General features: G+C 45.2%; 1 protein-coding gene across 1 annotated transcript in view; it reads right to left on the bottom strand.

The window, feature by feature from the left end:
• Positions 1–1,380: 1,380 nt before the first annotated feature.
• Positions 1,381–22,763, bottom strand: part of LOC134943558 (uncharacterized) — a 71,919-nt gene continuing 50,536 nt past the window's right edge. The window contains exons 2-3 of the mRNA XM_063932332.1: positions 2,542–3,412; positions 1,381–1,566 (exon numbers count right to left, since the gene is read on the bottom strand). Of these exons, the coding sequence (XP_063788402.1) occupies positions 1,460–1,566; positions 2,542–3,412 (978 nt within the window). The 3' untranslated portion in view covers positions 1,381–1,459. The remainder of the gene's footprint in view (positions 1,567–2,541; positions 3,413–22,763) is intronic.

Below are 22,763 nucleotides of genomic sequence, written 5' to 3' on the forward strand. Positions count from 1 at the left end.
TCACCCACACTTTGAACATACAAGACAGACGAAGGTTACCAAGGGTGTCTGGGGCGCTAGAATCACTGGTCGTACTAGCTGGAATGTGAACTGAACATACGACTCTTAAAGAGAAACAGAAAATATACACATAGCGTAATACTGTAACACTGAATTTTGCTGATGTTGACACAATAAAGCTGGACGAGTCCAGCTTTATTGTGTCAACATCAGCAAAATTCAGTGTTACAGTATTACGCTATGTATATATTCACATTCCAGCTAGTACGACCAGTGATTCTAGCGCCCCAGACACCCTTGGTAACCTTCGTCCATATCCAAAATCACCTATTTATTGGGGTGACAGGAAAAAACTTTTAGTGTGGGCAAAAAACCCTTAACACAATAACATCTATTGAAGCGCATACGGTTAAGGGTTCATGGTAGTTGTAGTCACGGTACTGGCAAGAGAGCAGGTGCACCATACAGTCATTAGAATTATAATACATGTAATTATACATAATATCTGAGGTTCTTGGCATAAATTGGCCAATATATTAGCCTGCCCACCAATCGTCAAGGTGACCTCATCGGACAGATTCCTAACATTTACAAACAAACACAGTAATGGCAGTTCAATCACTCTGGCAATACTTATCAGGTGCATGAAATGGGAGGGGTCACAGCAAACAGAAAGGGGGTGCATTTCCCCCCTGGTATCCCCCTGCACACCAAATAATACTTGTAACAATATTTGAAAACTATATGGTGATAAAAGTTTACAGATATTTGTTACATATATTTGCAAATACATGATTAGCTGCCTAAACCCTTCACGGCTTCTCTGATTATTGGTAGTCCCTATACTATATGATAATAGTGCCCACTTATGGTCATGTAAGACAATTCCCAAACATTTTAGGGGTTCACCTATTGGGTGCAGGGCACCCACAAACTGCCCCTGCCAAACCACCCCAGGACACAACACAAATAAAGAATAGCAGCAAAAAATCTAAGTGTTAGGCAAGTGAAAGTGTCTGCTGAGTATTAGAAAGTAAAATGTCAGAGTGTTAAAGGTGAGGTTAGCAGATTAATGTTACAAGTGTGAAAGATGTGTAAAAAATGCTACATAAATAAAACAAACAAACACAGAGTGATATAGGTGTTAGAAATGAATGTAAGATGGTGATGCCCCAAAGTGGCCCAGTTAAAGTAATCCAAGGAGCCTCATTACCCAAAAGTTTACCCCTCAATTTACTTGTGTTTTTGTGCAGTCAACATGTACTAGGTCCCTATTTAAAAGCCTCTGAGGCAGTGGGTGGGGTGTTTTTTTTGTAAGTTAACCAATTTATGCTTGGCAATATTCTGTTCTTTTATTGCATTAAAAAACACAACAAGCGCTTAACTGTAAAAACGATTTTTTTATTATTTTAATATTTTTTTTTTTTTTTAAATATCTCAAAAATCAAACAAATGAAAATTAACAGAAATTTTGCAGCCTTTCTAGGTCTGTCAGCATGGCCTGCAAATGGGCCTTTAGGCTGGCCACGATGCCTGCCAGGCTTGTGGGATCTCCAACGGCACCATCTGAAATGCAGAGGAAAAATAAAATGTACAACATAACTAACATTACCTATTACACCAGCAATCCACAAAGCACACTTTCATAGCAAAGGAAATACATCATGGATGTTTGAATGTAAAAACACTAGCATACCAACACACAAGCATGCTCAGCAATGTTTGTCATTGATAAATTACAATGTGTAAAAGTGTACCACACCATGATGTACATTTACTAAGATGGGAGTTCTATTTAAGATGGGACGTTGCCCATAGCAACCAATCACATTCCACATCTCTTCTAGAAGGTGCTAAATAACTGAGACGTTGATTCTGATTGGTTGCTATGGGCAACATCCCATCTTGAATAACACTCCCATCTTAGTACATGTAACTCCATGCTGCCCTTCATACACATTTGGAGTGAAGCAGACTTGTCTTTTGTGGTGTTTGCCCTGCATCATCACACTGCATATCAACATCCTCAGAAGGACAACATATCCTAGCATGCCCACACTCCCTGAAAGGCTGCCTTACTACCTAAGGTCAAACAGATTTTAAAAATTCAAAAAAACATTTTGTGAGTGTAACTTTCACAACACAAATCATTGTGTCCTTAGCCTGGCTAACAAAGTGAAGCATGCGAGTTGAATGTGCAAATATTAGGAATACCCAGGCACAAGTGTAAAAGACCTACAACATACTAAACTCCACTCAGGTCTAACTGTTTCACTGACAACCTAGCACATATAAACCCTGTTGTCCTGGCAACCCTGTCGACCTAATGAGTGTCGACCTAGAGTGGACAGCCTAAACATTGCACACATAGACACTGTACATCTAATGATACTCACATAAATGTAAATGCAACATCTATACCATGAAGACGAACACAAACATTTTTCCTTGGGCCAAGATTGGCCACAGTACAACACTGCATGTATTTTATTTTTAAGTTTAAGTAGGTAACCAAAACATTTTAAACGTTGAAAAACTTACTCTCATCTGCCACATGCGGACTCCCCAGAATCTCCGCTGGGGCTTCTGCTGCCCACTCACTGGGTGGGGAAGGGGTCTGGATGGGGAAAGGAGGCTGGATGGGGGTAGGAGGGTGGATTGGGGAAGGAGGCTGGATTGGGGAAGGAGGCTGGATTGGGGATGGAGGAGGGATTGGGGAAGGAGGCTGGATTGGGGAAGGAGGAGGGATTGGGGTGCTTTTTTCAGAGGGTGGGTCTGATTGAGAGGGGGAGGGGGGCAGAGAGGCTGTTTGGGCAACAGAGGGGGAGTGGGCCAGAGAGGGGGACTGGGAAAGAGAGGGGGAGGGGGCCGGAGTGGTAGTTTGGCCTTCAGAGGGGGAGGGGGACAGAGAGGGGTATTGGTAAAGAGAGGGGGAGAGGGGCTGAGAAGGGGACTGGGAAGAAGAGGGGGATTGGGCGACAGAAGGGGAGGGGGGCTGAGAAGGGGACAGGGAAGAAGAGGGGGATTGGGCGACAGAAGGGGAGGGGGGCTGAGAAGGGGACTGGGAAGAAGAGGGGGATTGGGCGACAGAAGGGGAGGGGGGCTGAGAAGGGGACTGGGAAGAAGAGGGGGATTGGGCGACAGAAGGGGAGGGGGGCTGAGAAGGGGACTTGGGCGACAGAAGGGGAGGGGGGCTGAGAAGGGGACTGGGAAGAAGAGGGTGATTGGGCGACAGAAGGGGAGGGGGGCTGAGAAGGGGACTGGGAAGAAGAGGGGGATTGGGCGACAGAAGGGGAGGGGGGCTGAGAAGGGGACTGGGAAGAAGAGGGGGATTGGGCAACAGAAGGGGAGGGGGGCTGAGAACTAGCTTGGTCTGGGCTCCCAGCAGCAGCAGCTTGCCGTTGTGCTCGCCCTAGAATGACATATGTAATATTTAGGTTGTAGCATGAAAAATTTAATCAACAGCATATTCCTAAAACACTGTTCTGTCCCATGATAAAAAGACACAGGGGTAACATTAATACGTGTGTTTTTTTTTTAAACTGGTGATGTTGCCCATAGCAACCAATCAGATTCTACGTAACATTTATTAAGCTGCTTCTATCAGATAATAGATAGAATCTGATTGTTTGCTATAGGCAACATCACCAGTTCTTAAAACCTCCCACCTTATTAAATTTTGCCCACTGAGCAAGTTATTGGGTTCAGTTGACAGCCTGTGTAGCAACTCTGTACAACAACATTCACTTTTTCAGAAGCACCTTGCTACACAGTCAGTACTGCTTGCCCTAACCACACACACTGTGTCATGTTTATTCTACAATAGTTTATTGTCAGTGTGCAAATTTTCACACTATCACTTAGTGAAAATAGGCAAAGTTTATGCAAAAAATCTCAGTGTTATTTAATGTAATATGAAACTTACTGCGCCTACGTATGTCACGGATTTGTTGGCGGAGTTCCGCCAACAGGTCCGGCGTGCGCCTGCGGAGGTCGCTCCAGTGCCTCTCCAACTGAATGATGGTCCTCCTGCTCCGGGCGCGGGTTCGCAATAAGCGGCGGACCTCCGTGTAGGCCTCGCGCTTTACCCTATTTGGGATAAAGGGCCCTGCGTGGCCTACGGTCCATTACCGCTACCAAGACGCGCAGCTCGCGGCGGGTAAAAGCTGCTGCATGATGGCAATGGCGTTTTCCATATATGGGCTTATATTTATAGTGTGTGGTGGCATGTGATTGGTTGTAATTGCATGGTGTCATCTGTAATAAACTTTATTGATATGTGTACATTAATGTGCAGGACAGTTTGTACAGTTCACATGGGCGGAGATTCGCACCCGCGGACACACACACACACACACACACACACATCATTGAGATATTGCTGCAATTCATAAACATATAAGTATACATATATATATATATATATATATTTATATATATATATTTAAAACAACACACACACACATTTTTTTAGCCCTATTTTTGGACTTAGAAAAAACACAACTAAGTGTAACAATCTGTTTACTCACCACATTTTGCTGGAACAAACAGCTACACAAAGTCACAAATTTGTGGTTTTTTAGGATCAGATGGTGTGGCATTTTTAAGGTAAACAGATGCACAAGCCAAACAGAAAATAAAATTAAAAAAAAAACAATTATTGTTGTTTACATTCAAAACTACAAAAGTAATTTAAAAAACAAAACAAAAAAAACATTGTATACAACAATCTTACACAACATACATGATAAGGAGAACAATACAGAAAAAAACTGTACTGAAACAATATAAAATACTCGCAAAACTCACTCAGAAATGTGCTCACTCAGAAATGTCCACCTTGCTTCAGTAATTTTCTGCATACACCCACACACACACAGGCTGCATGCAGGGCGTTTATATAGCCAGTGCAACAATTACTGGACCAATTTTCATAATATACACCTGCGCGGATTTCCTCACCGGAAAACACACGCAGCTATATATCTAGACACTCGTGCATACACACATGCCACCAGCAACATGGCTACTCGTGAGCAGATGGCAGCAGAGATGGACGAGGTGCAGCAGCAGATGGCAGCTTTAACACATCGAAGCCTAGCACTGCGGAGGCAGATGCTTGACTTTGGCAATGCTGAGTTAGAAATAGCAGGACCCAGTACTAGACAAACTCCATCTTCTGATACCCAGGAGTTAGGAGTGAATCCCCTGCCAAACATAGATAGTGGGGAAACTGAGGGTGATTCCGGACTAGCAGCTCAAACACAAACTACACAAGCAGCTAGTGAAGAGGAAGATGGTGAGGAAGGACAGGACGATAGCTCACAGGCTACATCCAAAAAAAAGAAAAGACAGCCCGCCTTCACTAAGAGGGAGTTACGGGTTTTGGTCACACAGGCCATGCAAAAAATACATCGAGGACCCAAAAACATAGGTGCTGCAACCAAAGAGAGAATTTGGAGGGACATCACTGATTCTGTTAATGAAGTCGACTCAATAGTCCGCACCTCGCAGGAAGTTCGAAGACGGTAAGTGTATATTGCCAGTCCATTTTCTGTGCCAAGTATTCTTAAAAAGTTAGTTAGATGTGATGTTGCCTATAGCAACCAAATGCATAACATGTGTACTATATATTAAAGCAGGTATTAATAATTTTTCTCTACCTTGCCCCTATTTTTCCCAACATATGTAGTTGGGCCGACTTTAAATCCCGCCTGAAGGGCAAGAGGTCTGCGGAGTGGAATGCCTCGAGGGCAACAGGGGGAGGTCCAGCTGCCACTGTGGAATACACAGATCTTGAGGAGATGGCGATGGACTGTGTGAGCTACGAGGAGGGGGTTGGGGTGTCTCATATGGACACGGTCCTGCCTGAAATACTCCATGCACATGACTTGCCAGGTAAGTTTACACACATATTCCTAAAGAAATATTTTTTTGGTTCCAAAAGTCTCACATTGTTTTTTTCTACTCTTTTTCCACTCATTCTTCTATTTGCTTTGAACATAACACAGCACAGGTGGGTGAGCAGGTAGAGTCACAGGAGGGTTATGTGGATGAGGCTGAGGTGGGGGGACCTAGTGTCTGTGCCAGTGTGCGACCACACATTCCATCTGTCCAGATACCAACTGGCCCCCCCACCCAACCCTCTGCTATCCCGGAAATCCTGACTGAAATAGCCAGGTATGGTGAGAGCCTGAATGCTTTTCAGGACAGGATGCTCCGGGAGGTAAGCCAGATACCTGTCCGGCTCACTGAGCACAGAACCAGTGTGGAGCAAGGTGTAGCTCAACTCTGCCAAGGTCTGGCAGAGATCAGGCAGGGCCAAGATCAACTCACCTCCTCCTTCCAACAACTTGCCAATTCGATTCGGCAAGGGCTCCAGGACATCACTGTCTCCCTTGCCCACAGTGGCAGAGAGCCAGCCACATCGGCTCCCTCCCCTCCCCCTGCCCAGGAAGAACATCCCACTGGGCAGGGCCCTCGAAGGTCGCTCCGTAGACCGAGCCATGAAGAACTACATCAGGCGGGGGAAAAAAAGAGAAAGTGATGTCTCTCCAGATGGGCAGCACCCATGTTTTACATGTTGCCTCGATGTATTTTTTTATGTTGGCTTGTGTGGCCAGAATGTAGAACTCCCTCAAAGTGAAAGGTTTTCTTTAAATTGTAGCCTGTGAGTTATTTGGCCCTACATCTGAGCCATCTTCCTCTTCCTAGCGTGCTGTGTATGTTTGTGTTTGTGTGTTGGTTCCAGAATCTACCTCAGTTCCCATAAAAGTTTAGTCTGGCTGGGGGTTCACTTAGTTAATTTAAAACATCATATTTTGTCAGAAGATGGGGTTACCATAGTACTGGGTTCTGCTATGTGCATTTTGCCACTGCCATCTGCTTGCTGCTATGTCCATCTCTGTATGTGATGCTCATTTGTAGCCATGTTGTGTTGGTGATTTTGTATTTTTTTTTTTAAGTAAAAAAAAATTACATTACAATTGTTTGTGTGTTTTATTAAAGGTTATGCACTCAGGAAAACTGTGCCCTGTAAACTTAAACATGGCATATTGACATTTGTGGAACAAGGGAACAATCAGAATATTAAGACAAACATTGCATATTGTAATTTAAAATCTGTATGCCTTGCACAACACTTAATTGGCCATATAAAAAAACAAAAAAAAATTAGGAACTTGGGTTACTAGGGGCAACATGCCATAGTATTAGATATGGACACATATTCCCACAAAAAAAAAAAAAAAAAAACATATTAAGTCACATTAAATGTAGGCTGCATTATGTTGCTCATGTTATTTGGTATGTACAAAGGAATATGTCTATGTCGAGAAGATTTAGCTGATGTAGTTTATAAGTTTGTTTAGTCACATTTGATATTATTAAACAAATAATTAAAACATGTATTTAACATCAAAGTATTTATATTTGTCCCAAAAATACAGTGCATTATTTGTGAGTGTGTCAGATTTATTTGTGGTAACAATACACATGTTAAGTGGCCATATAATTGCTGTTTGTAGTATTTTGCAAGAGCAGTGTTTGGCGAGTAATTGCTCAACAGGTGAATTTAATTGAAATTAATTGCTAATTAGAGCAGACACACACTTGTAACAGTACTTCGCAAGTGCTGAGTAGTTGCAGGCTTACTCTTCGGCTGCGTCAAGATAGCGAACATTTGTTATGTACTTTTACCATAAGATACGCATTTTTGCCAAAAACACGCCTACTGCTGGTTGCATACTCCCACACTAGCCGCCCACTTTCACGCCCATTTCGTTGGATTGCGAAGCCGTGCCTCTGCCACGCCTCCGTCACTCCCTATTTTCGGTTATGTATTACGTGCAGTTTTTCGTTTAGTAATTTTGCACAAGGGTCGTATCGCTCGCTTTGCGCATGCGTATTTCCGCTTCTGCGCATGCGCTGTTTGAGATTTTTTGCAGTTTGCGATGCGATGATCTGCTGCGAACAACTCGGAATGAGGGTCAGTGTGTGGTACACAAAAAGCAGATACCTGTATGCTAGTGTACAATGTGAAAAACACACCTAGAACAGGCATTGATAAATATTTTTGTAAGATGCAAATGCTACCAGAATTTCTCCTGTGTGCCACATGCTGACTCCTGTGCATCACCACTGGGTCTCTTGGGAAAGCTGAGGTTTTTTACTGGCAGCAGCATTTGCCAGAGAAACAGAAGGAGGAGATATTGTGTCATGTACCACTTAAGCTGACAACTTGCTCACCAGAAGCTCTTTGAATTTCTTAAGATCTGGGTCAGTTGGCAAGAAAGACAACATATGACTTACACCTAGGATCAAGCACAGTCAGCAAAATGTAGTTATCCATTTTCAAGATATTGACAACCCTTGGATCCTAGGAAGCAAATAAAGGTCTTGAACTGCAAGTCCAACATACTTAGCGGAATCGCTTTGTTTCATTTCCTCCTTACAATTTCTCAAGATGATTTTCTAAAAGTCTATTCAGGGGACTCACCTGACCTAGCAGTGTCTGAACTCACCTCACAAGTGGCTAATTTGAAGGGTTTCAGCACCTCGCACAACACGGAAAGTATTCTTCACTGTGCTGGGCTAAGGTACATTCTCCTCATCTCTCAATGGCATGGCTTGTTGTGTAGCTGTGGATGTTTTTTTGCTGTTCCTCCATCTGCTGAAGCATTTAAATGGTGGAATTCTACTTTATTACTACCTTTTGCTTCAGTTGGTGGCAGGGTAAATTTAGTCGGGTTTAGCTGCTTTACGCTGCTAAACCTGACACTAATGGGCATGATTGGTGCAATAACTAGCATCAATTGAATATCGCCCTTGCAATATAATGTCACTTTAGACAGGAGATCAGGTGGCGATAACAATAGAATTTCCCCGAGTGAGAAGGGCTTACTTCATCATGAGAGGCAGAAGAAGATGCCTCACTGATAGTTGCAGAACCACCAGTCATAAATCAAGGCCTGAGCCTTTCCTTGCCACTTGAATGGCATGTTCACAATTTTACATTTGTCTGCACTAAACTTGGTGTTTTTTCTTTACCACTGTAAAAAAAAATATTTTTTTTTTTATCTCAGAAGAGTTAAACCTTCTCTGCCCTTGGGCATTGGCTTTAGTATCATCATGACTGGTGGCTGCAGCTGTAGTGCTAGTATTTAGTTGCTGCTCCTACTCTTTTCTCAACTGACCATTATCCATATTGACAAACACACAGAAATAGTACAATTGGTCTGTGCTGTCTGCTGCTGTGGGCTCACATTTAGGGGCTGCTGTGTCATTTAAGGGGCTGTTGTGTCCTCATACAAGGGCTGCTGTGTCCTCCAGGGGCTGCTCTGTCTGTCAAGGAGGTGCTCTGTGAAGGGGGTGCTCTCTGTCAGTCCATCCAGGGGCTTTGCCCCAGTGTTTAAAAAAAATGTAATTCTATTTTGTGCTGTACCCCAGTATACATCCAGCGGCTGCTGCTGTTGGTGGTACATTTTTGTTACAAATTGTGGTGTGTGCTGTATGTTTGTTGATAGAAATTAAGTATGAACAATTGAGAGGATATCAGAAACCAAATACTAGTGCTGAAGCTGCTGCCACTAGTCCTGACAATGAAAGTTCGTCAACGCCATCTTCTAAGGTCGATGCCCAATGGCGTAGAGGACATGTAAAATCAAAGAAGCCATAATTTATGTTGATAAATAAAAAAAGTAAAGTTAGCTGATGAGAACCAAAAATTATTAATATGCCATTCACTACACAAAGTGGCAAGGAAAGGCTAAGGCGTTGGCCTGTGTTTATGACTGGTGGTTCTGCATCTCATAGTGATCACGTAAGCCTTCCTCCCCGTAGTAGAGTTACAAAAATAAAATTTGTTAAGGCACAGCAACCAACTGTGCGTTCAGAAATATCACCAATCCCCAAGTAGAGTCCAAGTGTGTCCGTGGTTGCAATCTATAGGCCTGACCTTTCCAATACTGTACGGGAAGAGGATGCTCCTTCCACCATTTGCACACGCTCTGCAAGTGTTGGGAATAGCAGCGCCAGTCAACGTGCTAACATTGAGATTGAGGATGATACTGTGGAATTGCACCAGGAGGAGGATTATTAATCCTTTGCTAGGGGGATGAAGTATGACAGCTGTCACCCAGTTGCACAGCGGATTACTGACACTGTAACAACTATGCTGGTATTAGACATGTGTCCAGTATCCACCATTAATGCAGTGGGTTTTAGACAGTTGATTGAGGTCTTGTGTCCCTAGTGTCACAATCCTGACTAAAATCATATCATTTGGTGACTTACCTCTGCCATCTGTCCTGCATCCTGTGTGTTTTCTGCTGGATAGGATAAACCGCTCACTAGTACCATGAGTTCCCTGAGTGCTGAGTTCTCTATCTGGAAAGTAAGAGTTGCTAACGAACTGCACTTGTGTTGATTAACCTTCTGTGTGAATACTGAATTCAGCAAGTCTCTTAATGCTGTCCTATGCTTCCGTGCCAGCATCCACAAGTCCAGTGGTCACCGGTTTCAACTCTCTGTGCTCTCAGGGTCTGCGGCCATTACTGTCTATCTATGCACATACCACGCCAGAGTTCCCTCCAAAACAAGCTGTGGACATCGCCATGACAATTCCTGGTCAGCTGATCTTCCTGGGCCCAATCTGGAATCAATTCCTCATCGTGTGAATCTCCCATCCAGTCAGCAGTGAGCAAGGGGTATAATTTCCATGTCCCAGCACTGGCAAGCTGTCAGTGCTCTGCTGTTTTTCAGCCTGGAGTGAGCTCCAGTATCTCCTGCTGGTAAAGATGTGCAATATCCAAATATCCATCTCTAGCACTACTTGATTCCCTGGATGATTTAAAGGGCCACTACTGCAATAACAACGTAGCATTTCCAGATTCACTGGTGTGCCATTCCATTGATCCAGAGGGACTGTCCTGCATATAATTGTGCTCTTAGTAACTTTGCTGGTTCCATCCAGCCTTCTGCAAACCTACTCCGCTGGTTCCATCCAGCATCTGGCTGTGCTGGTTCCGCCCAGCCTTCTGCAAATCTACTCCACTGGTTCCGTCCAGCATCTGGAAAACCTGCTGTACTGGTTCTGACCAGCCTTCTGCAAATCTGGTCCGCTTGTTCCGTCCAGCATCTGGAAAACCTGATGTGCTGGTTCCACCTAGCCTTCCGCAAACCTACGCCGCTGGTTCCATCCAGCATCTGGAAAACCTGCTGTGCTGGTTCCGCCCAGCCTTCTGCAAATCTACTCCACTGGTTTCGTCCAGCATCTGGAAAACCTGCTGTACTGGTTCTACCCACCCTTCTGCAAATCTAGTCCACTGGTTCCGTCCAGCATCTGTAAAACCTGCTGTACTGGTTTTGCACAGCCTTCTGCAAATCTAGTCCACTGGTTCCGACCATCCTCTGGAAACCCTACTGTGCTGTTTCCGCCCAGCATTCTACAAACCTGCCTTGCTGGTTCCGTCCAGCATTCTGAACTCCTGCCTTGCTGGTTCTGCCCAGCATTCAGAAAACTTGCCTTTCTAGTTCCATCCAGCATTCTGAACTCCTACCTTGCTGGTTCCGCACAGCATTCAGAAAACTAGCCTTGCTGGTTCCGTCCAGCATTCTGAACGGCTGCCTGGTCGGAAAGCCAATCCCGACATCCTGAAAACCTGCCTGGTCGGAAAGCCAACCCAGACATCCTGAAAACCTGCCTGGTCGGAAAGCCAATCCCGACATCCTGAAAACCTGCCAAGTCCGAAAGCCAATCGCAACATCCTGAAAACCTGCCTTCTCGGAAAGTCAATCCCGACATCCTGAAAACCTGCCTAGTCAGACAGCCAATCCTGAAATCCTGAAAAGCTACCTTGTCAGAAAGCCAATCCCGACATATGGAAAACCTGCCTTGTCAGAAAGCCAATCCCGACAACCAGAAAACCTGCCTTCTCGGAAAGCCTATCCCGACATCTAGAAAACCTGCTTCGTTGGTCAAGCCAATCCAAGCATTCTAAAAACCTGCTTTGCTGGTCAAGTCAATCCCAGCGTTCTGAAAACCTGCTTCGCTTGTCAAGCCAATCCCAGCATTCTGAAAACCTGCTTTGCTGATCAAGTCAATCCCAACGTTTTGAAAACCTGCTTCACTGGTCAAGTCAATCCCAGTGTTCTGATTAACCTGCTCCTGAACATACATCATCAAATCGCTGGTCTCCCATCCCAGTGACATCCTGATAGTGGTGACATCCCAGCTATCCATTGCACTGGTGATTCCATTCACCAGTGTCCCAGTACCCAGATAGCTGGTCACCTACCACTCTCCTCTCCAGACTCTTTAGCCAACCTGCCATGTCTGCATGAGTAGGAGATATCTTAAGCCTGCCCAATTCTGCCCTCAGCTCTCAAGTCCAAACCCAGTATCTAGTCCTAGTCCGGATTCACAAATAACTACAGCCGTGACACCTGGTACCAAATCCCATCTAGATTTCACTTCACTAGGAAATCAATTCCCAGCCATGCTGATGACGATGATGGCATATTGCCTATATAGAATCAGTTTGTTTTGTGGGGGACCAAATAAACCAATCATTTCAGCCAGAAGTGGCAGTCTCTATTGCTGAAATAATTGGATTGTTAAACTGCGTGTCCTATTTAATATAACAGTGGGTGGGAGCCTGGCCCAAGGCCCAAGGACAATTCCATCTTGCACCTCTTTTCTTTGCATTATGTGCTCTTTGGAGCATTTTTTTGGCATAGTTTATCAAACTGATATCCTGTCTGCTACTGCAGTGCCACTCCAGTGCCACTCCTACATGTGCCTTGTGTTTGTGCCACCCACTTCTGTCACCTACCTTTGTCATCCATCTACTTCGGTGCAACCTTTTGGCCTAAACTGGATGAAACAATGGCCTTCATTCCGAGTTGTTCGCTCGCTAGCTGCTTTTAGCAGCATTGCACACGCTAAGCCGCCACCCTCTGGGAGTGTATCTTAGCTTAGCAGAATTGCGAACGAAAGATTTGCATAATTGCGAATTGAAATTTCTTAGCAGTTTCTGAGTAGCTCCAGACTTACGCAGCCACTGCGATCAGTTCAGTCAGTTTCGTTCCTGGTTTGACGTCACAAACACACCCAGCGTTCGCCCAGACACTCCCCTGTTTCTCCAGCCACTCCCGCATTTTTTCCAGAAACTGCAGCGTTTTTCACACACACCCATAAAACGGCCAGTTTCCGCCCAGAAACACCCACTTCCTGTCAATCACACTCCGATCACCAGAACGATGAAAATTCCTCGTTATGCCGTGAGTAAAATACCTAACTTTTGAGTAAAATAACTAAGCGCATGCGTTCTGCGAACATTGCGCATGCGCAGTTTGCGACAAATCGCTCCGTTGCGAAAACCACTAACGAGCGAACAACTCGGAATGAGGGCCAATATTGTGAGCTATGAGGTGTTCAAAATAGACTGGAAATGAGTGGAAATTAATGTTATTGAGGTTAATAATACTGCAGGAACAAAAACACCCCCAAATTCTGTTATTTTAGCTGTTTTAAAAAAAAAATGGAAATCCAAAACCAAAACCCGCAAGGGCAGTTTTGGCAAAACAAATACAGATCCAAAACATGAAGGAGATACAGATCCAAGACCAAAACCCAAAACCCCCAAAATAGCCCGGTGCACACTCCTAGTATCAAAGCTTTTATATGTATGCGAACACATGTAGTGGGGTACAATACACAGACAAAGTAGTACAAAAATAGAACAATATATTTTTTTTACTACTTTTTTGTCACAAATGACTGCTCACACTGCAGGGTATCAGAGAGCTTATGGGGGTCATTCCGAGTTGATCGCTCGATTTTCACAGTGCAGCAATCAGGTGAAAAAATGGCATTTATGCGCATGCGTATGGCCCGCAATGCGCACGCGCGACGTACGGGCACAGATCCCTTTGTGGTTGTGCTCAGGTTCTAGCGAAGTTTTCTTTCGCACTGATGGCCGCAAGAAGATTGACAGGAAGGGGGCGTTTCTGGGTGGCAACTGACCGTTTCAGGGAGTGTTTGTAAAAACGCAGGCGTGGCTGGGCGGTCGCTGGGCTGTCTCTGGGCGGGTGTATGACGTCAAATCCGGACATGAATAGGCTGAAGTGATCGCAAGCGCTGAGTAGGTTCATAGCTACTCTGAAACTGCACAAAATTTTTTTGCACAGCTCGGCTGCACAAGTGTTCGCACTTCTGCTAAGCTAAAATACACTCCCCAGTGGGCAGCGGCATAGCGTTTGCACGGCTGCTAAAAACTTCTAGCGAGCGACCAACTCGGAATGACCCCCTATGTGTATGTGAACAAACGCAGTGGGGTACAATACACAGAAGAAGTATTACAAACAATACAACAATATATTTTTGTTTTAAAAAATGACAGCTCACACTGCAGGGTATGCATACAAACAAATGCCGTGTGGTATAGCACACATGATTTGTACAAAAAAAAAATTCCTTTTAAAAAACTTTTTGCAAATGACACCACTTATATTTATGTGAACGCAGTGGGGTACAGTCTGCTGAGTCCCAATGCAGTACCAGTGTAACACACACAATAGATGTAATAACTAAATTCTTACAGTATAAAACATAATAAACAATGATTTGCTCTCTGCCTATACTGTAAATCTAGCTTGGCCAATATTACACTAAGGGGACTGATGTGGACAGATACAGTAGGTCAGTCCAGCATTGGCTTGGTAGGACACAGTGGACAGATAGGTTAAGGTCAGCTCAGCCACTGGAGTGGATGAACACATCACAATACAGCAACAGCCATTAGAGTTGATCGACACAGCACAGTAGCAGCCACTGACTGGAGTGGCATACCTCAAGAGGCGGAACTCCGGGAGACAATGGCCTGAAGGAGGTACTGCCTCCATTGTCCCCCATCCCATGTTAATACTGTGTTAAAGAGGAGCTGCCTAGCCTGATGTGGGGTCATGGTGAGAATGAGCATTTAAAAGATTCAGAGTGGGAAGGGGGAGCACCAAAAGCACATGGCATTTAGAAGACTTTTAGCTGCAGCATGCTTGCTCTGGTGATCCAGCAACGCGGGCACGTGATCCTAATACAGCCTTTCACCTACAGGGTTTCCGTAGAGTCAGGACTCTATGCAGTTTAAATTCGGAGCTCACAGGGCCAACACAATGTCACGGCTCCCTCTGCCCCTACCTAGCCAGTTCCCGAGTCCCAGCAGCAGCCAGCAATGCAGTGCCGCGATTTGCGGGTGTACGGGAAAGGGGCGGGGCCTAATGACATGAAGGTCCCGCCCCATCACAGACCTTCACTTGTAGCAGGTACTAATTTCTCCTGCTCGCCCCACTCTAAAACACTCTCTCTCTCTCTCTCTCTCCCTCCCCCTCTAGCCATCTCTTTCTCACACACTCTTCACTCACTCTCTTGCTCCTCTCTCTCTCTCTCTCTCTCTGACACTCTGTTGCTCACCCCCTCTCTCTCAGACACTCTCTTGACCCCCTCTCTCTCTCTCTGACACTCTCTTGCCCCTCCTCTCTCTGACACTCTATTTCTCCCCCATCTCTCTCTCTGTGACACTCTCTTGTCACTTCTCCCTTTCTCTTTCTCTGACATACTGTTGCTCCCCCCTCTCTCTATGACATTCTCTCTTGCTCCTTACTCTCTGGCACTCTCCACTCTCTCTATTGCTCCTCTCTCTCTCTTTCTGACACATTCTCTTGTTCCCCCCTCTCTCTATGACACTCCACACGCTCTCTTGCTCCCCCCTCACTCTCTCTCTCACATATGCACGCGCACACACACACACACACACACTCTCTCCAGTCACTCCCTTGCCCCTCTCTCTCTGACTCTTGCTCCTCTCTCTCTCTTTCTCTGACACTCTCTTGCCCCCTCTCTCTCTCTTTCTTTCTCTCTCTCTCTCTGACACACCCACTCCCTCGATTGCTCCTATCTCTCTCTGACACACTCTCTTTTGCTCCGCCCCTCTCTCTCTCTATGACACTCTCTTGCTCCTCTCTCTCCGGCACTCTCCACTCTCTCTCTTGCTCCACCCTCTCTCTCTCGCACTCTCTCTCTCTTGCTCCTATCTTTCCCTCTCTGACTGACACTCTCTTGTCCTCTTCTCTCTCTCTCTGACAGAGTTACTCTTGCTCCCCCTCTCTCTATGACACTTTCTCTTGCTTCTCTCTCTCTCTCTCTGGCACTCTCCACTCTATTGCTCCTCTCTCATTCTGATACATTCTCTCTTGCTACCCCCTCTCTCTATGACACTCCACACTCTCTCTTGCTACCCCCTAACTCTCTCTCTCACACACACACACACACACACACACACACACACACACACACACGTGACACACCCGGCCCGAGTGTGAGTGTGATTACCTTATCGGTGCGGGGAAACCTCAGTTCTTGTTATCCGGCAGTTCAGAGACACCTGCTGGGGACTCAAGGAGCAAGTAACAATAGGGCTATGCAATCAGGGTCTTTAATTATTCCACAGTTGTTACAATCTGCATGTGTACTACGTCACTACCCCTAAATGTCTCTATGCTGTCAGACACCTGGTTAATAAACAGGTCACCTCAATAATGCTTCTGCACTTATAACAAACACAACACTTTCAGTAAAGTGGTCTCATCAACAGTAAGTTGAGTTACTTTATCTATAGCTTATATAACGTATCACAACAGTGCTATTAATACTAGTATGTCCCAATCACTATTTTAGGATAGCAATGGTATACCTTTTATTACTAACACTTGCAAGTGTGTGGTAAACAAAACCTGACCTGTGCACAGGGATTTAAGTCAATTTCTATAAATAGGGTTTATACCCACAGTCACTGTCCCATTCACCGTTGCTGGGTAGCAGAATCTGCCTCTGGGCAGGTAACCCAAAACAGCATGGATTTACTGGTGGGAGATCATGCCAAACAAATCTTATTGACTTTTTTGACTCTGTGATGAAAATAATAGATCAAGGGGGAGCTGTAGATGTAGCATATCTAGACTTTAGTAAGGCATTTGACACTGTCCCACATCGCAGACTGCTAAATAAACTTGAAAGCCTGGGGGTGGATTATAAATCAGTTAAATGGATAAGAACCTGGTTGCAGGATAGGAAACAGACAGTCGTAGTTAATGGAGTGCAATCTATGGAGGGAAATGTTACCAGTGGAGTACCCCAGGGATCTGTACTTGGTCCAGTTCTCTTTAATATCTTTGTTGGTGACATTGCAGATGGTATTGAAGGGAAGATATGCCTTTTTGCAGATGATACAAAGATATGCAACAGGGTAGACACACCGGGAGGGGTCAAACAAATGATTAATGACCTAGGTATCCTTGAGAAATGGTCAAGAACGTGGCAACTACAGTTTAATGCTAAAAAATGCAAAATCATGCACTTGGGTCTCAAAAACCCAAAGGCTAAATATAGTATCAAGGGTACTATAATGGAAACTACTGAGGAGGAAAGAGATTTAGGAGTCACTATTTCAAGTGACTTGAAGGCAGGAAAGCAATGCAACAAAGCAATGAGAAAGGCAAGTCAGATGCTTGGTTGCATAGGGAGAGGAATCAGTAGCAGGAAAAAAGAAGTGATAATGCCACTGTATAGGCCATTGGTACAGCCCCATCTGGAATACTGTGTCTAGTTCTGGAGACCCTATCTCCAGAAGGATATAAATACATTAGAGAGTGTACAAAGAAGGGCAACTAAAATGGTGCATGGCCTACATCACAAAACTTACCCGGAAAGGCTAAAAGATCTTAACATGTATAGTTTGGAGGAGAGAAGGGAAAGAGGGGACATGATAGAAACTTTCAAATATATCAAGGGTCTTAACAAAGTTCATGAGGGAAACATTCTTCAAAGGAAAAGAAGTATTAGAACTCGAGGGCATACATTGAGACTGGAGGTGGGGAGGTTCAGGGGAAATTTAAGGAAAAATTACTTCACAGAAAGGGTAGTGGATAAGTGGAATAGCCTCCCATCAGAGGTGGTAAAGGCTAAGGACTGTAGAGCAATTTAAACATGCTTGGGACAGGCATATGAATATCCTTACAAAGAATTAAGGTTAAAAAAGGGTTGAGATGCCTAAAGGATAAAATAAAAAAGGGGCAGACTAGATGGGCCAAGTGGTTCTTATCTGCCGTCAAATTCTATGTTTCTATGTTTCTAACCCAGTATTAATATGAGATATGGAAGGAGAGAAGGGGAGACATGTGTCTTTGTAATAGCCCTGGCTCAGTTCTGTGGTGACAATGCTGATGCCCAGTGTCCCTGGCTCAGTTCTGTGGTGACAGTGCTAATGCCCAGTACCTTCCGCAGTTGCCAGCTCCAGCTGGATGTCGCGATCCCTGACACACAGTATCCCTTGGTCACTGTAGTCTCGCCCGCTCGGCAGCTGTCTGTGCGTAGTAGGCCTCTGTGGAAGCGATCGCTGCCTGGCTGTCTTTAAACTTGGGTCACGCTAGTGTGGGCACTATGCGTTGCTGCACTCAGCTCTGACCCCTTTGTCCTGCTCTGGGAACACCGCCTCTGCATCACTCCTGCTCCTCGCCACGTGTGTCCACACACTGGCCCTCCTGCACGCTCTCCACGCTGCAGCTCCTATTCCCTCCTCTGCACACATGTAATGTTGCAACTCCCCAGCTCACTCCTCACACAGGTCACAGGGTTATCAAAATAGCAGGCTTTTCCTTTCCTGCTTCAGAGCTGAGTCTGCCTTCCCTGGGTCCTAGTGCCCCTCTTGTTCCATCAACCCTGTGTTGTCAGAATCTTGAATAGTCTGAGGGAATCTCTGATATCTCTAGGGCAATCTTGCACTGGTTCCTGCTGGGACAGGGGTACCACATATTTATCCTACTTGAAACATGCACGTCCCTACGCATGCGATCCTTTCGGAAAAAACAAAGTCTCTCCTGGAACAAGTCTTTGCAGAAACTACACATCTGTGGAATGTCTTTTGACAACAGAATGTTGCGTACGAACACATACTATTGGGCAAGGTAAATAGTATAAACAGTGAACATATCAACATAATGTATGCACAGTACCATCATCGGAGGAACCTTACTACTGAAAGCGATGTGGCAGGGTGCCTCTTGTGCTTCTCGTCGAGCGTCGTAATACCGGAACTTGGACTGCATCCGTAAGTGCTACTGGGACCTGACTAGGGGGTAAAGCATGCTCATCCACATGCACCGCCACTGTAGGCACCATAGGCCAACTCACATCGAGCAACAGTTCTAGTGGATTGATTGGCATCGTCGGTACTGGTGGTTCAGCCGTTGTTTGCTCCTCAGATGCATCACTGGTGGACTCCGCAAAGACTTGGCCAGGGTCGGGATGAAGTTTAAGTTGATCTCGGTGGACCCACTGAGAATGGGACCCATACAATTTTGCAATACAGTATATCGCCACGGTAGAGCGGGTCCCTCCCGCACAACATATGGATCGGACTTCCACTTTGGGTCGAGTTTACTCCGCGGCCTGTTGTTCCTTTTTAAAACCACTGTCCCTACCGGTAAGGTACAAGCTTGGGCATCGTAATCACATCCGCTTGGATCACAACGTGCTTTTCCCCACAGTATTGTCTCTGAATTTGGTTGTAATTTGATGGGTTTCCCGTCGGTTAATCGGATTTTCTCGACTTCTCCAGTCTTCTGTATAAATCTTTGATGACCCTGCAACACTTTTAGCGGCTCCACAGTAATAGTGTTTAGCTTTATGTTTAAAGATAATAATTGACATTATCAAGAGTTTTTTGCTTCTTCAGGGTCAATGGCCTGGATTGCCCTCAGGGTCTCTTGTAAACTGAGAGCATAATCTCGCAGCGTCTCTCCTGACTGTTGCTTTCTTGCATAAAGCTTCATTTTTAATTCTGGAAGGGACTTTGTTTCAAAGGTGGTAGATAGTCTTTTCAATATTTGTTCCACATCCTTCTTATTGTCTGGGGGCCATGATATCACTTCACGGATGGCAGACCCCGTTAGCTGACCTATCAGGATCTCCACTTTCTGCTGTTCCTGTAATGAGTATAACCGGAACATCGACTTCAGTTTATTTTTGAATTCGACGAATGTGGTTCCTTGCGGCCTCCCAATATCCGACGCATGAAATCTCCAGGCCGTTGCTGGCAATCAGTTGAAGCCAGGAAGGGGGTGGTGAAAGTAACAGATCCTCTCCCCAATGTTGTCGGAGAGTCGCCAGCTGTATAGTTGTTATTTGCGACCCTGTGTCTAGCATGGCGAGTGTCTCTATTCCATTTATGATTACAGGCATGGTCGGACATTGTCCTATATATTGGGGCCACCACTTCTCTGGATCTGGGTCTATTCCCGACGTTCTCCCCGAGGCTCAGCCCCCGTCCTCGGGGCATTGGAGTTTAAAGGCTCTGAGCGGTAACAATTTCTCTCCACATGACCGGTTTCTTGGCATTGTCGACAAATAGGACGTCCCTGGCTATCGAACTGGTCAGTGGGTCGCCTGCCGAATTCTCTTGGGGGGTCCCATCGTTCCCAGTTGGTCTACGCCAATCTGCCTTCCATCCATACTCCCCGGTGTTGTACGTTGGTTGCCTTGCCATCTGACGCATCTCTCTTTGCATGTCCGCCATCCCGACTTTTAGTTCCTCCATTTGTCTCCGCAACATTTGTAACTGGTCCCGGAGGGGTTCTGCCCACCTTGCATCGCGGTCTCCTTGCTCCTTTTCGTCCTCTCAGGACTGGTAGCCGCGGCTTCGTGTGGATCTTGATGTTCGCGGAAACCCAGTAATTCTGGGTATTCATCTTCGCGTTCTATTTGCGTGCCGACTACTGCGATAGTGGCTTCTTTGAAGTCTGGGAATGATTTTCCCATCATCTGCCTCTGCAATAATCTCAGTTGTGCTCGCACGCTCTCTCTCGATGCCCCTTCTATCAATTGGACCGTCAATGCTTTGTCAGAGTGTCAAAGTCGAAAAATATCATGATGCATACCCCTTGTACTAACCCCTCATGCACATGCACGCTGCTCGTGCACCTGTTCCCCCGTGCGTACACATACCCGCAAGTTGCGTAGGGGACGCTCCAGCGTCTCGTGCGCATGAGATGTGTATTTACGGAGGAGTTTGTGAGCGTGTAGCGTGCGACTCGATCGTAGCATATTTAACCCAAATAGTGCATTTTGTAGTTAATATTCCCCTAGACCATGTCAGCGAGTATGATTAGTTTAAACTGTTCCTGGACAGAGAGATTCCTCTTTGCATGATAGGAAGGGTCAGATAAAGGTTGAAAGGTGGTGTCTAGTATCCAGCTGTTGAGTATTTTAAGAGTAACATTCCGATGTTAGTTAGGAAAGGATCGCTCGCTCCTGCGTATAGTTATGTACAGAAGTAGATTATGAACATTAACTGTATTTGCTGTAAATTACACATGCGGCGGGAATCCTGAGGATACCTCCCACCAGAGCAGTTGGGGAAAGACACAGCCCACCTGTTCAAATCCACCTATGACCTTTGCTGTAATGTAGAGACACATCCCTGTGTCCAATGAACAATGAGATTACAGGTACCATTGTATTGTGAATGTATGTTGTGTATATAAAGACCACTGTTGCCTGGCCAGCCTCATGTCTCTGAAGGCTTTCTACCTGAATAGCTGAGGACTGGATTCCAGGTCGCGCATGCGAATGATTCCCCACGTATGTTTATTCTCTGTAGCCATTGTTCATCTTATTCTCTGTTATACTGTTAGATTTCTGTGTTAGCTTGTAGTGTATAACTTGTATTGTTTTCCCCTTTTTCTCTGAATAATCCACGGCAGTGTTAGAGCTGCTGTGGTTTTAACCAAACCCGGTGTTGTGTTTTCACTTTCCTGCAAAGGGCTCTCTTAACGTCTCAATCGCTCAAACAGCATACACATTGTTAAGGTTTTTAAGCGTTACATCATTACAGTATTTGACTACTAAGGTTTAGAGTATAAGTATATTCTTACTGTGTTTTATTAACAAGGTTTAAAGGTTATCAACTGTGTGTGCGCCCGCTGTGTGTATTCCGTACACTCAGTGCAGCGTGTGTACGCCGAGTGCGTACCACGTGCGGGACTCTGTACGCAAATAGCGTACAAAGTGCGTAGCATGTGCACGTGGTCTAGCGGCCATAGCGGCTCCACGGTAATAGTGTTTAGCTTTATGTTTAAAGATAATAATTGACATTATCAATTGGGAGCTCGTCCGGTTCTCCTCATATCCGCAGCCTAGCAGGACAAGGCAGACTTTTATCTATCAGCAAAGGGCGGGAAGGTAGTATCCCCTGTTAGCCGTTTTGTGGTCGGGGATACATTAGTGCGGATTAGATAAGCGTCTGCTCCGCTTGGTTTGAAGGGATGCTGGTGGGATCCGGAAGGTAAGAACGTAAAGCTATTGTTTGGTTTTAAATCTGTTAAATTTCTGTTTGGTGCCAACTGCGCATGCAACACATGTAACACACGCACACACCTGTATTTCATTTGTGTATTTTCGCATATCTACCCTCTTGTTTGCCATTAGCATTGATCACGTGCTGAGAAATTTGTTGATATTTTAGTTAAAAGTAAAGAGTAATATTTAAGGGAGTAATTGTAAAACACACACGCAGCCTGACCCAGTTATAATGGTTTATACAGGAGATACTGTGTGGTGTTAGTAGGCGATTATAGTTGAATATCGTTTACATTTATAGAAACGTGTTATTTGTGTTACTGCGGGCGTATCCGGCTTTTGTACACGTGTCTCG

The sequence above is a fragment of the Pseudophryne corroboree genome, chromosome 7 (assembly GCF_028390025.1).
Source record: "Pseudophryne corroboree isolate aPseCor3 chromosome 7, aPseCor3.hap2, whole genome shotgun sequence".
Taxonomy (NCBI): Eukaryota; Metazoa; Chordata; class Amphibia; order Anura; family Myobatrachidae; genus Pseudophryne; species Pseudophryne corroboree.